Below are 16,231 nucleotides of genomic sequence, written 5' to 3'. Positions count from 1 at the left end.
CAAACCCAGATTCCTTGAAGACCCATTACATTTAATAGTGCAGCGATAATATCACTAAGCCATTGCCTCCCCTATACACAAGCGATATCTTGAAAAGTCTTCACATGTTGCTTTTTTGGATAGAGCTCAGGAATAAAAAGGAGGTGGTCACATTCTGAGCATGTATATAGACCACCAAACAGTCAGGGAGAAATAGAGGAGCAGACATGTAGATCACTCAGTGAGGTGAGTAAGAATAAAAATGTTCCATGCATTCAAGCCCATCTCTCCCAAACCAATCTTTGACCTCTTTAATTTTTTGACTCTGTGCCAACTTGCTCATGGCTCAGGTAGTGATCCAGAAGTTATTACCTTTATGGTTCAGATTTTCAATTCAGCCCTTAGCTGCGGATAGTCCCTCAGTAGAATCTCCTTCCACTTCCTACCAATATCATTGACACCTAAATGAACCACAACAACAGGATCTTCTCCCTCCCACTCCAAGTTCCTCTGCAGCCCAGATGAGAGATCCTGAACCCAGGCCCCAGGCCGGGAATACAGCCTTCAGGAATCTCAACCCTGGCCATAGAGAACAGTCTCTATTCCCCTGACTATACTAGCCCTGATTATAACCACATTGCTCTTTTCTCCTCACTCCTGAATGGCTCCCTGTACCACAGCACTATGGTCAGTTAGCTCATCCTCCCTCCAGTCCTCACTCCCATCCACAAGGGGGACAAGAATCTCCAACCTGTTAGACATGCTCAAAGGCTGAGGCTCCTTCAGCACTACCTCCTGGATCCCTCTACCTGCCTCACTCAGAGTCACACCCTCCTGTTCCTGACCACTGCCCGAATTCCTGGGCGTTTATCTGACGGTGTGACTGCTTCCTGAAACACAGCGTCCAGGTAATGCTCTCCCTCAATGCAGATGTGGTCACTCCGAACTACAATGGGCTCCACCAGCTTCCACCTCATGCAGGTACAACACAGCACCTGGCCCACACCCCGGTTTTGTTTATTTAGTTCTTAAAATGATTATTAAAAATTTTGTACAAGTCTTTTAGTTTATGGCTTGCAAATATTTCTGATTTATCCCTTCAAGCTGGAAGTAACCCATAGTAGAGTCAAATTAATTACTGTCGGGATAGTAACAAGGTCAGCCTGTTAACCTGTTTCAGTCAGGGAGCCCTGGCTGACAGAGATTCGGTTCACTCTGAGAGAGGGCTCTGAGCAAGCGGGATCAATATCAGGTACTCCGCGCGTGTAAATAAAGGGGGGCTTGGTGACGGCATACCGGTCTCTCTGGTGTTATTTCAGTGGCACCAAGAGCAAAACACTTACGTTCCTGAAGAAGATTGCACATAATAGTCACCTTTGAGTTGGGGAAAGCATACTGGCATCATGCATTTACTTCAGAAGTTTGACACATTTGACCCTGCCATCAAAGAATGGGCCCAGTATGTGGAAAGTGTGTTATTTCTTTCAGGCAAATAACATTGGGGCAGATGAAAAGCAATGAGTAATTCTCCTGACAGCTTGTGGAGCTGCAGCTTTTTCAGTTATTAGGAACCTAACATTTCCAGAGGCACAGATACTGAAAGCTTTCAGAATTGACAGTTTTAGTTAAGAAACATCAAGAGCCTAAACCTCCTTTAATTCTGAGACATTTTCAGTTTTACTAAACAGTACAAGAACCAGTGGAATCCATATTGGGGGTTTTGACAAGGTTGAGATGAATGGCAGAGGCACGTAATTTTGGCTTAACCCGAAGTGAGATGCAGAGATGCCATTTGGAATGTCAGATTAATGATGTCACCATGCAAGATGGCCTACGAGCTGAAACTCAACTGGACTTCAGACACTACAACTGCTTTCACCATTGGAAAAAGCAGCAAAAGGAGCAGATGGGTTCCAGGGTATGCCGATGGAAGTGGACACCCTTCCCAGTCTAATTGAGCTCTGGAAACACCATTTAAGCGAAGGCCATTGCGTAGCCTCACTCAGTACATGTCCTGAACAGAGGGTCTCTTGGTCAGCCCGTAGCAAAACCCCAAACCAAAGCCAAACAATTGACATTTTCTTCAGGCCCCAGGCCGGCACGCCATTGTAGCTGCTGCCGGTATGTGGACTCCACACAGCAAGAGAGTCCCAGTGGATCTAAATTGAGTAAGAGAACTCAGAGGCCAGTATCAAGGGGGAGTGTACACCCTGGAAAGTCCACCCACATCTGCCTGAGAACAGTTACTTTGCTTAGAGACATCCAAATCAGAACCAATCAAAATAAATGTCTGGTCAAACGGTCACCCAGTTTGAATGGAAGTCAATTTTTGCGCAGTTATATCAGTGATTGCAGAACCAGTCCAGACTCTGGGTTCAACCCTTAAGTTTGCATAATACCCTGGCCGGGCTGAGAACCTGGACCAGGAAATCCTTACAGATTGAGGGGACAACTTCGGTTCTGGTCTCGTATGCGAAGCAGCTGGTTCAGTTCCCACTGACTGTAGTAAAAGGCACAGCCCGAGCTGGATGGGGTGAAATTGGTTGTCAGAGATTGGTTGTCATTGATTGGTTCAACATTTTTCAATATGTAAATGGCTGCCTGAGAGAAGTCCAAATTAAAAACCTCGCAGCTTTTCCGCAAGGTCTACAAAGTAACCAATGCAATTATGCATAGAGTCACAGAGATGTACATCTCAGAAACAGACCCTTCAGTCCAACCCGTCCATGCCGACCAGATATCCCAACCCAATCTAGTCCCACCTGCCAGCACCCGGCCCATATCCCTCCAAACCCTTCCTATTCATATACCCATCCAGATGCCTCTTAAATGTTGCAATTGTACCAGCCTCCACCACATCCTCTGGCAGCTCATTCCATACACGCACCACCCTCTGTGAAAAAGTTACCCCTTAGGTCTCTTTTATATCTTTCCCCTCTCACTCTAAACCTATGTCCTCTAGTTCTGGACTCTCCCATCCCAGGGAGAAGACCCTTATGATTTTATAAACCTCACAGCTCAGTCTCTGACGCTCCAGGGAAAACAGCCCCAGCCTAAATAGCCTTTCTCAATAGCTCAACCCTCCAACCCTGGCAACATCCTTGTAAATCTTTTCTGAACCCTTTCAAGTTTCACAACATCTTTCGATAGGAAGGAGACCAGAATTGCACGCAACATTCCAACAGTGGCCTAACCAATGTCCTGCACAGTTGCAACATGACCTCCTAACTCCTGTAGTGTGTGTGTGTGTGTGTGTGTGTGTGTGTGTCTCTGTGTCTGTCTGTCTGTGTGTGTGTCTGTGTGTGCGCGTGCGTGTGTGTGTGCGCGTGCGTGTGTGTCTCTGTGTGTCTGTCTGTGTGTTTGTGTGTCTATCTGTGTGTGTCTGTGTGTATGAGTGTGTGTGTGTGTCGGGCGGCACGGTGGCACAGTGGTTAGCACTGCTGCCTCACAGCGCCTGAGACCTGGGTTCAATTCCCGACTCAGACTGTGTGGAGTTTGCACGTTCTCCCCGTGTCTGCGTGGGTTTCCTCCGGGTGCTCCGGTTTCCTCCCACAGTCCAAAGATGTGTGGGTCAGGTGAATTGGCCATGCTAAATTGCCCCTAGTGTTAGGTAAGGGGTAAATGTAGGGGTATGGGTGGGTTGCGCTTCGGCGGGTCGGTGTGGACTTGTTGGGCCGAAGGGCCTGTTTCCACACTGTAAGTCTAATCTAATCTAGACACTGATACAGTGCTAAATGAGCACTTCACATCTGTCTTTCCTCGCGAGCAGGTCGATGCGGTAACAGAATTTGAGAAGGTGGAATGTGAGGTTTTTCAGCAGATTAGTATCAGGAGTGAGAAGGCCAGAAGGCCTTTCACAAGGTACACCAGAGTGACTGCTAAACCAGATCGGAGCCCATGGAGTGAGGGGCACTGTACTGGCTCAGATAGAGCATTCGCAGCCAGTGACTAGTGGAGGTCTGCACCAGTCTGCCTTGGGACCAGAACTATTCACATTGCACATTAATGATATGGGTGAAGGAACTGAGGGCATTGATGCTCAGTTTGCAGATGACGTGATGATAAGTGAAAGGACAAGTAGTGTTGAAGAAGTGGGGAGGCTGCAAAATATGCTTGGACAGGCTAGGAGAGTGGGAAAATGGGACACAATGTGGCAATGTGTCAGGTTATGCACTTTGGTAGGAAGGATAGTGATGAAGACTACTTCTTAAAGGGAGTCGGCTTCAGAAATTTGAAACACAAAGAGACTGAGGAGTCCTGGTTCAGAATTGTGTGAAGGTTAACCTGCATGTTCAGTTGGCAGTTAGGGAGACAAACGTTATTTTCATATTCAATTCAAGAGGGCTGGCCTACACAAGCAGTGGTGTACTGCTGAGGCTTTATCAGACAGGAGCGGGGGCAGGGTCGAAATGAGGTTGACATGAATGATCCTGAGTATGAAGGGCTTATCATATGAAGAGCAGTTGAGGACTCTGGGGCTGTACTCAATGGAGTTTAGGGGGACTTGATTGAAACTTATGGGGTATTGAGAGGCCTGGACACAGTGGGTGTGGACAATACGTTGGGAGAGACTGGGAGCCAAGGGCATAGCCTCAGAGTGAAGGGATCCTTTAGAACTGAGATGAGGAGGAATTTCTTCAGCCAGAGGGTGGGAAATCTGTGGAATTGATTGCCACTGAGGGCTGGGCAGGCCAGGGTATTGAGTAATTCCAGACAGAGTTGGACAGGTTCTTGATTTGTCAGGGGATCAAGGGTTACAGCATAAAGGCAGAAGAATGGGATTGAGATGCAGAACAGCCATGAACAAATGGTGAAGCAAACTCAATGGGCCAAATGACCTAATTCTACTCCTATGTCTCATGGTCTTATTATCTTGGAGGTTTTGTGAGATTTAAAGGTGGATAAATTCTGGATGAGAAATGAGGGAGGAAATCACAGGGGCTTGGACCCAAATATTTAATTTCTCTCTGGCCACAGTGGAGGTGCCAGAGGACTGGAGGACAATTAATGTGGTCCCTCTGTATAAGGAGGGTGGTAAGGATAAACCAGGGAGTTACAGACCAACAGGTCCAGTGTCCAGGGGTAAGGGAATTGGGGAACGTTCTCAAGGAAAGAGTTCATCTCCACTTGGAGAGGCAAAGTTTGATCAGGAATAGTCCCAGCATGGCTTTGTCAGAGAGAGGTCATGCCTAACAAATCTGTTAAATTTTTCAAGGAGGTGACCAAGTGTGTAGGTGAGGGGAGGGCAGTTGATGTAGTTTATCTGGATCTCAGTAAGGCCTTTGACAAGGTCTCACACGGGAAACGGATACAGAAGGTCAAAGCTGATGGGATCCAGGGTCACTTGGTAAGATGGATCCAAAGCTGGCTTCGTGTCAGGAGACAGAGGGTGGTGTCAGGAGGCTGTTGGTGTGACTGGAGCCCGGGCTGCAGTGGGGTCCCACAGGGATCACTGCTGGGGCCCTCATTGTTTGTGATCTTCATCAACAACGGAGATGGGAATGTGGGAGAGATGGGAAGTAAGTTTGTGGATGAGACAAAGATTGGCCGGGTGGTTGGCAGTGAGGAGGAAGGTGTTAGATTCCAGGAGGGTAGAAACGGATTGGTCAGACAGGCAGATCAGAGGCAGATGGAATTCAACCCTGAGAAATGGGAGGGGGTGCACTTTGGAAGAAGGAACAAGACAAGGGAGTACTCAGTGAATGACAGGACAGCAGGAAGCTCCGAGGAACAGAGGGATCTTGGGGTGTTTGTGCACAGGCCCCTGGAGGTGGTGGGACAGGGTGATTAAGATGGCAATATCAGTTGTGATGTAGATTATAAGAGTAGGGAGGCACTGTAGAGGACTTTGGGGAGGCCCCAGCTGGAGGACTGTGTGCAGTTTCTGTTCCCCGCACTACAGGAAGGATGTGATTGTACTGGAGGGGGTACAGAGGGGATTCACCAGGATGCTGCCAGTTTTACTGATGAAGAGCAATTGGACAGAATGGGGCCGTTTTCTTTGGAACAGAGAAGACTGAGGATGTACATGACGGGGATGTACATAACTACGAGGGGCATAGATAGGATAGATAGGAAGGAATCTTTCCACTTCATGGAAGGATCAGTAACTAGGGAAATAGATTTAAGGTGCAGGGGTTTCAAGGGGATGGGAGGAAAAATGTTCTCACCTAGAGGCTGGTGGGAATCTGGAACTCTCAGCCGGGAAGGGTGGGAGAGGGAGAAACTAATGTTCTCTAATGGTAGGATTCTTGGGAGTGTAGATGAGCAGAGAGATCTCGGTGTCCGTGTACACAGATCCCTGAAAGTTGCCACCCAGGTTGACAGGGTTGTTAGGAACTGAAAATGTGTTGCTGGAAAAGCGCAGCAGGTCAGGCAGCATCCAAGGAGCAGGAGAATCAACGTTTCAAGCATAAGCCCTTCTTCAGGAATCTGCCTGAAACGTCGAATCTCCCGTTCCTTGGATGCTGCCTGACCTGCTGCGCTTTTCCAGCAACACATTTTCAGCTCTGATCTCCAGCATCTGCACTCCTCACGTTCTCCTTCCAGAATGCAATACCTCACATTTATCCAGATTGAACTCCATCGCCATTTTTCAGCCCATTGACCCATTTAGAACATCGACCAAAGAAAAGTACAGCACAGAACAGGCCCTTTGGCCCATGAAGTTGTGCCGAGATTTAATCCTAATGTAAAATATAATAACATAACCTATGCACCCCTCAACTCACTGCTATCCATGTGCATGTCCAGCAGTCGCTTAAATGTCCCCAATGACTCTGCTTCCACCACCACCGCTGGCAACACATTCCATACATTCACAACTCTCTGTGTAAAGAACCTACCTCTGACATCTCCTTTATACCTTCCTCCTAATATCTTCAGACTATGACCCCCCTGGTCCCAGTCAGTCCTGTCCTGGGGAGAAGTCTCTGGCTGTTGACTCTATCTATTCCTCCATTACCTTGTACACCTCGATCAGGTCTCCTGTCTTCCTCCTTCTCTACAGAGAGAAAAGTCTGAGCTTATTCAACCTTTCTTCATAAGACAAACCCTCCAGTCCAGGCAGCATCCTGGTAAACCTTCTTTGCGCCCTCTCCAAAGCCTCTGTATCTTTCCTATAGTAGGGCGACCAGAACTGGACACAATATTCCAAGTGTGGTCTCACCAGGGCCTTGTAGAGCTGCAGCAAAACCTCGCGGCTCTTAAACTCGATCCCCCTGTTAATGAAAGCCCAAACACCATATGTTTTCTTAACAACCCTATCCACTTGGGTGGCAACTTTGAGGGATCTATGTACTTGCACACCCAGATCCCTCTGTTCCTCCACACTGCCAAGAATCCGGTCTTTAATCCTATATTCAGCATTCGAGTTCGACCTTCCAAAATGCATCACCTCACATTTATCCAGGTTGAACTCCATCTGCCATTTCTCAGCCCAGCTCTGCATCCTGTCTATGTCACACTGCAGCCTGCAGTATCCCTGTATACTATCGACGACACCTCCAACCTTTGTGTCATCTGCAAATTTACTAACCCACTCCTCATCCAAGTCATTTATAAAAACTACAAAGAGCAGAGGCCCAAGAACAGAGCCCTGTAGGACCCCACTCAACACTGACCTCCAGGCAGAATACTTTCCATCTACAACCACTGTCTGCCTTCTGTCAGCCAGCCAATTCTGAATCCAGATAGCCAAATCTCCCTGTATCCCATACCTCCTGACTTTATGAATGAGCCTACCATGGGGAACCCTATCAAATGCCTTGCTGAAGTCCATATACACCACATCCACCACTCGGCCGTCATCGACCTGTCTTGTCACCTCCTCAAAGGACTCAGTAAGATTTGTGAGGCATGACCTGCCCCTCACAAAGCCATGCTGACTGCCTTTAATCACACTATGCTTTTCCAAATAGTCATAAATCCTATCCCTCAGGATTCTTTCCAAACTCTGCTGACCAAGATGTAAGACTGACTGGTCTGTAATTGTCAGGGATTTCCCTATTACCCTTCTTGAAAAGAGGAACAACATTTGCCTCCTTCCAATCTTCTGGTACAACTCCTGTGGAGAGTGAGGAGGTAAATATCCTCACCAGCGGCTTAGCAACCTCCTTTCTCGCTTCCCGGAGCAGCCTAGGATAAATCTGGTTTGGCCCTGGGGGCTTATCAATCTTAATGTTTTCCAAAATTTGCAGCACATCACTTCATCAATCTCGATCTGTTCAAGACTGTTTCCCAGCTCCTCAAAGTTTTCATTTATAACAAGTTCCCTTTCCTTGGAGAAAACCGAAGCAAAAAACTCATTTAGGGCTTCCCCTATCTGCTCAGACTTCACACACAAGTTCCCTCCGCTATCCCTGACCGGCCCTACCTTCTCCCTGATCATTCTCTTATTCCTCACGTATAAGTAAAATGCCTTTGGGTTCTCCCTAATCCTTCTTGCCAAGCCTTTTTCGTGCCCCCTCCTGGCTCTCCTCAGTCCATTTCTGAGCTCCTTTCTAGCAAGCCTGTAATCCTCTAAAGCTGTGCTAGATCCTTGCTCCCTCCACCTTACGTAAGCTGCCTTCTTCCTTTTGTCGAGAAGCTCCTCTGTTCTCGTCATCCAAGGTTCCTTAATCTTACCCCTTCTTACCTGTCTCAGAGGGACAAATTCGTGCATCACTTGCAACAACTGCTCCTTAAACAGTCTCCACATGTCTGCTGTGCCCTTTCTGTGGAACAATTACTCCCAGTCTATACTTCCCAACTCCTGTCTGATAGCATCATAATTTCCTTTTCCCTAATCAAATATCTTCCCTCGGTAACTGCTCCTTTCCCTCTCCAAGACCAAGCTAAACGTGAGGCAGTTGTGGTCACTGTCACCAAAAAGTGCGCTCCCACCGCGGGATCTGACCCCTGCCCTGACTTGTTGCCAAGCACTAAATCCAAAGTGGCCCCTCCCCCTCTCTGTCTGTCTACACACTGGGTAAGGAACTCCTCCTGAACACACCTGACAAAAACGGCTCCAACCAAACCATCTGCACTTCGGAGGTTCCAGTCAATATTGGGAAAGTTGAAATTACCCATAACAACAACCCTGCTACATCTGCATTTTCCACAATTTGCCCGCCTATGAGATCTTCAATCTCTCTACTGCTATTAGGGGGTCTGTATAACCCCCCCAGTGCGGTGGCTGTTCCCTTGCTGTTCCTAACCCCCACCCATACTGACTCAGTAGACAAACCTTCCTCAACAACCTTCATTTCTGTAGCTGTGATGCACTCTCTGATTAACAATGCTACACCCCCTCCTCTTTTTCCACCCTCCCAGTTCTTTTTAAATGTTCTAAACCCGGGAACATCAAACAACCATTCCTGCCCCTGTGAAACCCCCGTCCCCATTATGGCCACAACATCGTATCCCCAAGTACTGATCCATGCTTTAAGTCCATCACTCTTATTCCAGACACTCCTTGTGTTAAAGCAGACACACTTTAACCGATCCCTTTGTTTCATCGTGTGAGAAACCTTCCTGATAGATTCACTATGTCCTGTCACTGTCCCATATACAATTACCCCCCTCTCAGACATGTGGCTCTGATTCCCACCACCCCCCCTGCCAAATTAGTCTAAATCCTCCCGAACCACACGAGCAAATCTCCCACCCAGGAATTTGTGCCCCTCCAGTTCAGGTACAACCCATCCTTCATGTACAGGCCCCACCTTCCCCAGAAGGTATCCCAATGGTCTAGGTATCTGAAGCCCTCCCTCCTGCACCAGCTCGCAGCCACGTGTTAAGCCACATTCGCTGCCTGTTCCTCACCTCACTATCTCGTGGCACCGGAGCAAACTTAAAATCACTACTCAACTCGTCCTGTTCTTCAGCTTCCAACCTCACTCTCTGTAGTGACTTTTCAGATCCTCAATCCCTTTCCTGGCTATATCATTGATGCCAATATGTACCACGATTTCTGGCTGTTCCCCCTCCCCCTTCGGAATCTTGTAAACCCGATCGGCGACATCCCGGACCCTGGAACTAGGGAGGCAACATACCTTCTGGGAGTCTGTTTCTGACCACAAAATCTCCTGTCAATCCATCAAACTATTGAGTCCCCTACCACTAGCACTTTTCTATTTTCCCCCCATTCCCCTCTGAGCCACAATGCCAGGCTCAGTGCCAGAGATCTGACAGCTATGGCTTTCCCCTGGTAGGCTGTCCCCACCAGCAGGATCCAAAATGGGGTACTTATTGCTGAGGGGAACGGCCACAGGGGATCCCTGCTCTGACCTTTCTTCCCTTTCTTACCCCTGACAGTAACCCAGTTGTCCTTATCCTGTGTCTGGGGAGTGACCACCTCTCTGTATATCCTCCCAATTTCCCCCTCAGCCTCCCAGATGATCCGTAGTTCATCCAGCTCCAGTTCCCCAGCTCGGATTTCAAGGAGCTGGAGTTGGGTGCACTTCACAGATGTAGTCGGCAGAGACATGTGAAGTGTCTCTCACCTGGCACATTCTGCAGGAGGAACATGCAACTGCCCTAACGTCCATAACCCATTACTCTGATAGCCCGCACAGAACTAAACAAAGGAAGAGAAGGAAAAACAAAGAAAGCTGAAAACTTACTGACTCTCAGTACAGACTCCTAGTCAGGTTAGAGGTGGTGGGGTGGGAGGAAGGCCCTACCGTGTAGGGTCTCGGGTTTAGATCTCACACACTTAAAAATTTCCCGGCAGCCCTAATTTCTCTCCACCCTCTCTCCTCGGCGCTCTTTTCAAAAAGAAATGTTTTATGCTCACCTTCCCAGCATCCTTCACTCCTCCCTCAGACCTCTCAGCAGATGGAGGCCCTGAAGCCTGTGGTAAGTGTTTTAAGCAGTTATACTCACCTGTTTAAAGAGATGAGGATCCCTTTGTTGTCTTAGAAACCTTCCTCACTGTCTACCACACCACCAATTTTGGTGTCATCTGCAAATGTACTAACCATTCCTTCTATATTCTCATCCAAATCATTTCGATAAATGACAAACCAAAGAGGACCCAGACCCGATCCCTGTGGATCACCACAGCTAACAGGCCTCTAGTCTGACTCTCTGTCTCCCGGTGTTAAGCCAATTGTGTCCCCAATGGGCACGCTCACCCTGAATCCCATGTGACCAACTTTATTAATTAGTCCGCCACGTGGAGCCTTGTCGAAGGCTTTACTAAAATCCAAATAAATGTCTGTTGCTCTGCCATCACCAATCTTTTTGTTAACTGCCTCAAAAAACTCAACCACATTTGTGAGATATAATTTTCCTTACACAAAACCACGCTGACTATCCCTAATCAATGTCTGCCTCGCTAACTGTCCATGAAGTTACATTTTATCATCACCTCCAACAACTTGCTGGGACAGGTTTCTGCTGGCTTCTTTAACTAACCTATATTTGTCAAAATGATTTTAATTTTGTCCTAAATGATTCTTTATAAATGCTTGCTCTCCCACCAAGGTTCCATTAACTAGTCTGTATATGCTGTGATAATCATTATATAAATTCGCAAAAAGTATAACATTTGGTATTTTGGAATTCTCACTCAGTTGTGAAACTCTTCCCTGGCTTCCTCTCCCAACCTCAGAAATCTTTCCATCATTAAACTCTCTGCCTACTGCATTGCTTCGTTTCTAGCTTCCTGTCTATTTCAGATTTTTATCACTCGGCTGCCTGAGCTCTGGTGTTGTCATGGCAGTGTCCACACCTTTGGACCAGAAGGTCTACGTTAGGTCCCACCCAGCCTGGACTCTTACCACTGTCAGGAGAATCACTAGACCCCATCAACCATTCCAAAGGAGGACTCGCTCAGGCTCCACTCATGACAGTGGAGGCTGCACTATCTCACCTGGTACTGTGCTGTGACGGAGGTGATGCTGCAGGGAGTGATATTTATCCCTGAGAGACACTCGAACGTCTTCCACATCAGGAAAGGCCTTGACCAAGATCTCAGCAACCTACAATAAACAGGGCACACTGCAGTAAGGCCGGCTCCAACACAGCATGCTGCAAAACACCCGATATAATACAGTATTCCAGTATAATTCCAGTATTTTCTGGAATGAGGGTGGTTCTGGCTGGGCCAACATTTATTGCCCATCCCTAGTTGCCCTTGAGAAGGTGGTGGTCAGCTATCTTATTGAACTGCTATCGGAAGATCCACGTGCTCGAGGTAGATCCACAATGGCCTTAAGGAGGGAATTCCAGGATTCTGACCTAGCGACACTGAAGAAATAAATTTCCAAATCAGGATGGGGAGTGGTTAAGAGGGGAACTTGCGGGGGGTGGTGTTCAGGTGTATCTGCTGTCCTTGTCCTTCTAGATGGATGTGGTTGTGGGTTTGGAAGATGCTATTAGAAGAACCTTGGTGAATGCCTGCAGTGCATCTTGTAGATGGTACACAGTGCTGTGACTGAGCGTCGGTGGGGGGAGCGAATGAAATTTAAGGTGATGGAAGGGATGCCAATCAATTTGTTTTCTTTGGTGTGCTTGAGCAGCCCCCATCCAGGCAAATGGGGTGTATTCCATCACACTCCTGACTTGTGCTTTGTAGATGGTGGACAGGCTTTGGGATGTGGTGGCATTAATGTCACTGAACTAGTAATCCAGGCCCGATTCCTGAAGAAGGGCTTAAGCCCGAAATGTCGATTCTCCTGCTCCTTGGATGCTGCCTGGCCTGCTGTGTTTTCCCAGCATCACATTTTTCAACACTGGTGTCCAGCACCTGCAGTCCTCACTTTCTCCTAGTAATCCAGACCCACCAGGCCAATGCTCTGGGGACATGGGTTCATAGCCTATCATGACAAGTATTGAAATCTGAACTCAATAAAATCAGGGATGAAACAGCGCTCTGATAGTCACCATGTAATCACCGTTGATTGTTGCTTTCTGATTACCAATGCCATCCTAATCTGGTCAGGCCTACACGTGACTCCAGCCCCACAGCAATGTGACTCTTAACTGCCCTCTGGGCAATGAAGGATGGGCAAGAAATACCGGCCTGGCCAGAGATAACCACATCCCAGGAATGAAAAAAGACGTGAGCAACTTGACTCAGAACTCTCAGTTTCTGCTCTGTATTTATTTGGCTGGTCCAGTTCAATTTCTGATCAAGCCTCCCAAATGTACATTCAACAATAGTAATGTGATGAACATGATGGGATGATGGCTATGTTCTGCAGTCCTAGCCTCTGCCCTCACCTCAGCATCTTCCCTCTTTTCCTAGTTGCCTACTGTAACCAAGCAGATTGTTTTTCTGAAGTGTGTTCTTACCTTTCTGATTGGAGGCAGCTCACTAACCAAGCTGAGGATGATGTCCTGTATCAACTCCTCCACATTCAGGAACCTAGCGAAGGGTAGCATTCGACAAGCCCACTCCAGGGAATTCAGACAGTGGTCAACCACAGCAGCATCATAATCTGTTGTCACCTCGTAGTTCTACAAACACATGAAATCCGGGCATTGTGAATAATATCAGTAACTAGTCCACTCTTAACTAGACACCCGTCTTATATCAAGGTAACTTTGTCAGTGCCAATTATATTGGAAACTCCTCTTTACTCCTTCATTCGATTATGGGATGTGATTATCAATGGCATACCCAGCATTCCATCAGAAGGTGATTTATGAAGGGCCGATGGAAACTTTCTGTTTGAGAATGCACACAGCTGATAGGGAGACAGGCGTATGAACGCACACTGAACCAAATCTCTGAACAGCAGATCCCAGCAACAGGAAGCCTGCCCACTGAAAGATTAACCAGCAGCTATCCTGTGGGACTGAGGAAGGTGAAGTGGAGTAATCCAGTGGTACTGAGGGCAGAGGGGTGAGTGATCCAGTGGGACTGAGGCAAGGGGGGTGGAGGAGAAAGAGATTGATCCAGTGGGACTGAGGGAAAGGGAGTGATCCAGAGTGACTGAGGGAATGGTTTAGAGTTTGATCCATTGAGGCTGAAGGTAGGAGATTGACTGAACAGGGAAAGGGAACAGTGTGATCCACTGAACTTGGCATGGTGATCTGTTGGGCCTAGAGCAATAAAGGATCCACTAGGGTTAGAAAGTCTTGTGATTAATCATGTCTGAAAGGTATATAAAGATTTGTTGGGTCTAGAATGGGAGCCCAGTTGTTGATCCACCAGATGAGTATGTCAGGGTGGGATTACTCTGGTCTCCTGCTGTAAGCCCCAGTGGAACACGACCTAGCTGATCACTCTCCTCCCTTTTTCATACACCCCAGTGGTTTCAGAGTGAGGCAGTGGGTGTAATGGTGATGTCTAGATTAGAGTGATGCTGGAAAAGCACAGTAGGAGCAGGTGGTGTCACTGTACCAGTGATCCAGAACCATAGGCTAATACTCTGTGCAGATGGTGAAATGTTAGTTCAATAATGTCTGGAATAAAAAGCTGGTCTAATGACGATCGCGCAACCACTTTCATTTATTGTTCCAAAAAGCCATCTGGTTTAATGATAGAAGAACACCTCAGAAAACTAACAGCTCCTCCCTTAACCATCCAGCAGGTTAAATGGAGTGAGACTAAGGCAGGCCCTTAGGTCAGAAGACTGTGACTTCTCTCTCTCCCTTCAGCCAGTCAGGGTGAAGCAGTGTCGTCAGGTCAGTAGTTAGGGACAGGCAATAAATACTGGACCAGCCAGAAACATCCACATCCCATGAAAGAATTTCAAATAACAGAATTCTTTGAGGTGGTCATAAACAGAATTAAAGAGAAAAGGTGGATATAATGTTAGCGTGGATAGAGGATTGGCTAACAAAACAGAGGATGGAGTTGAGATAAGGGAGGCATTTTCAGGATGACATCTGTAACAAGTGGAGTGCCAAAGAGAACAGTGCTGAGGCCATGCTTATTTATCATATACTGATGGCTTGGATGAGGGAAGTACATGCACTTTCACCAAATTTGCAGATGACACAAAAAGAAAGGAGAAGGCAAGTACTGAGGATGACACAAATAGTCGGCAGTGGGACACAGACAGGTTAAGTGAGCGGTAAAATCCTGGAAGGTGGAATGTCATGTGGGAAATGTGCGGTTATGCACTTTGGCAGTGAGAATAGAGGGGCTGAAAGTTATTTAAATAATGGATACAGACTGCCAAGAGCTGCAGAGCAGAGGGATCCTTGTCTGTGAATCACTAAAAGCCAGCATCCAGGGTTCAATGGTAACAAGGAAAGTAAATGAATGCTGGCCTTTGTTCAAAGGGAGTGGAGTATAAACCTAAGGAGATTTCGCTAAAACTATACAAGTCATGAGTCAGACCACAACTGGAACATAGTGAACAGTTTTGGGTCCTTTTACTCACGCTGGAGATTGTCCAAAGAATTTTCAGTCAGCTGCTGGGGTATGGAGGAGAGATTGTGTAGGGTTCACCTTTACTCACTGGTGTTTAGAGGAACGAAAGGCAAACTCATTGAAACATACAAGATCCCGTGGGGATTCAGCAGGGTAGATACAGACAGGGTTTTTTGGGGAGAGTCTAAGATCAGAGAATATAATCTCAGAATAAGGAATTGCACATTTAAGACAGAAATGAAGACGACTTTCTTCTCTCAGAGGCAAGTCAATCTGTGGAATTTGTTTGTGAAATAATTCTTCAGAGGCCAGTATCCCATCACCAATCATCATTATTTAGAAATACATAGCCTTTGACAATAGCCTCTCACTAAGTCAGACATTCAGGGTCCCAGTATCCTTGTGGCTCAGACAGCTTACCCTGATTGGACCAGACTAACAGCCCCAAATAGGGAACTCATCCTCTATAATGTCCAACTGGCTGACCTCATTGCAATCACGATATCCCTCCCCCGAGTCCAGGGACACAGTGCAGTCTGTTTCTTTTCAACACGAGGTCAGGTTCCTCCAACTCGGAATGCGATCGAGGAGGTGTGTAATGAATGCGAGCTTGCCTCTTGTGCCTGAAGCGCCCTGCTACACTTTCACTCCCTTCTTCCAGACGGAGAAGTGTCATGGTGGCTCCTTCCATCATGTCCAGCTCTGATTCAGCAATGTTTGATGGAGACGGTAAACCAATGAGTCCCTGGAGTGTCTCTGAAGGCTCCTCGGGGCAGGGTAAGATGTGCTCCCATACAGTCTGAGAATTTGCAGCTTTCAAATAGTCCACATGCTTATTCAGGACAGTCACACCTACCCGAAGTTTATAAGTTCACATCGATCAATCCTCTGACCATGTGGAGCCATTTTCCTGATTCTTGCCCTGAATTTTGTCCCTTG

At 47.2% G+C, this 16,231-nt stretch overlaps 1 protein-coding gene across 1 annotated transcript in view; it reads right to left on the bottom strand.

Moving 5' to 3' along the window:
* cplane1 (ciliogenesis and planar polarity effector 1) overlaps positions 1-16,231 on the bottom strand; it is a 295,045-nt gene that overhangs the window by 132,182 nt on the left and 146,632 nt on the right. The window contains exons 22-23 of the mRNA XM_060847121.1: positions 13,261-13,425; positions 11,837-11,945 (exon numbers count right to left, since the gene is read on the bottom strand). Of these exons, the coding sequence (XP_060703104.1) occupies positions 11,837-11,945; positions 13,261-13,425 (274 nt within the window). The remainder of the gene's footprint in view (positions 1-11,836; positions 11,946-13,260; positions 13,426-16,231) is intronic.

The sequence above is a fragment of the Hemiscyllium ocellatum genome, chromosome 2 (assembly GCF_020745735.1).
Source record: "Hemiscyllium ocellatum isolate sHemOce1 chromosome 2, sHemOce1.pat.X.cur, whole genome shotgun sequence".
Classification (NCBI taxonomy): Eukaryota; Metazoa; Chordata; class Chondrichthyes; order Orectolobiformes; family Hemiscylliidae; genus Hemiscyllium; species Hemiscyllium ocellatum.
This window is presented reverse-complemented; position numbering and strand designations above follow the sequence as displayed.